Genomic DNA, 361 nt, shown 5'->3' with positions numbered 1-361 from the left:
GTGAACGGTGCTGGGCTGTGAACGGTGCTGGGCTATGGATGGTGCTGGGGCCATGCACGGTGCTGCGGCTGTGCACAGTGCTGGGTCAGTGCACAGTGCTGGGCAGCGCATGGTGCTGGGCTGTGAACGATGCTGGGCTGTGCACGGTGCAATGGGGCCTGGTGCCTCATTTCACACTCCCCTCGTCTCGTTTCCAGGCTCCTGAACAACGAGGGGTCCTTGTTGGCCTACTCGGGCTACGGGGACACCGACGCCAGGGTCACCGCGGCCATCGCCAGCAACATCTGGGTGGCATACGACAAGAACGGGCACCAGGCCTTCAACGAGGACAACCTCAAATTCATCCTCATGGACTGCATGG

General features: G+C 62.0%; 1 protein-coding gene across 1 annotated transcript; it reads left to right on the top strand.

The window, feature by feature from the left end:
• Positions 1–197: 197 nt before the first annotated feature.
• Positions 198–355, top strand: LAMTOR2 (late endosomal/lysosomal adaptor, MAPK and MTOR activator 2; the record flags this gene model as incomplete). Its single annotated transcript, XM_010187508.1, has 1 exon — positions 198–355. A coding segment is annotated over one exon (158 nt), but the record flags the coding sequence as incomplete, so codon positions are not given.
• Positions 356–361: the final 6 nt, after the last annotated feature.

The sequence above is a fragment of the Mesitornis unicolor genome, unplaced genomic scaffold (assembly GCF_000695765.1).
Source record: "Mesitornis unicolor isolate BGI_N332 unplaced genomic scaffold, ASM69576v1 scaffold35876, whole genome shotgun sequence".
NCBI classification, from domain to species: Eukaryota; Metazoa; Chordata; class Aves; order Mesitornithiformes; family Mesitornithidae; genus Mesitornis; species Mesitornis unicolor.
Note: the sequence above shows the minus strand (reverse complement) of the source record. Positions and strands in the feature narration are given on the sequence as shown.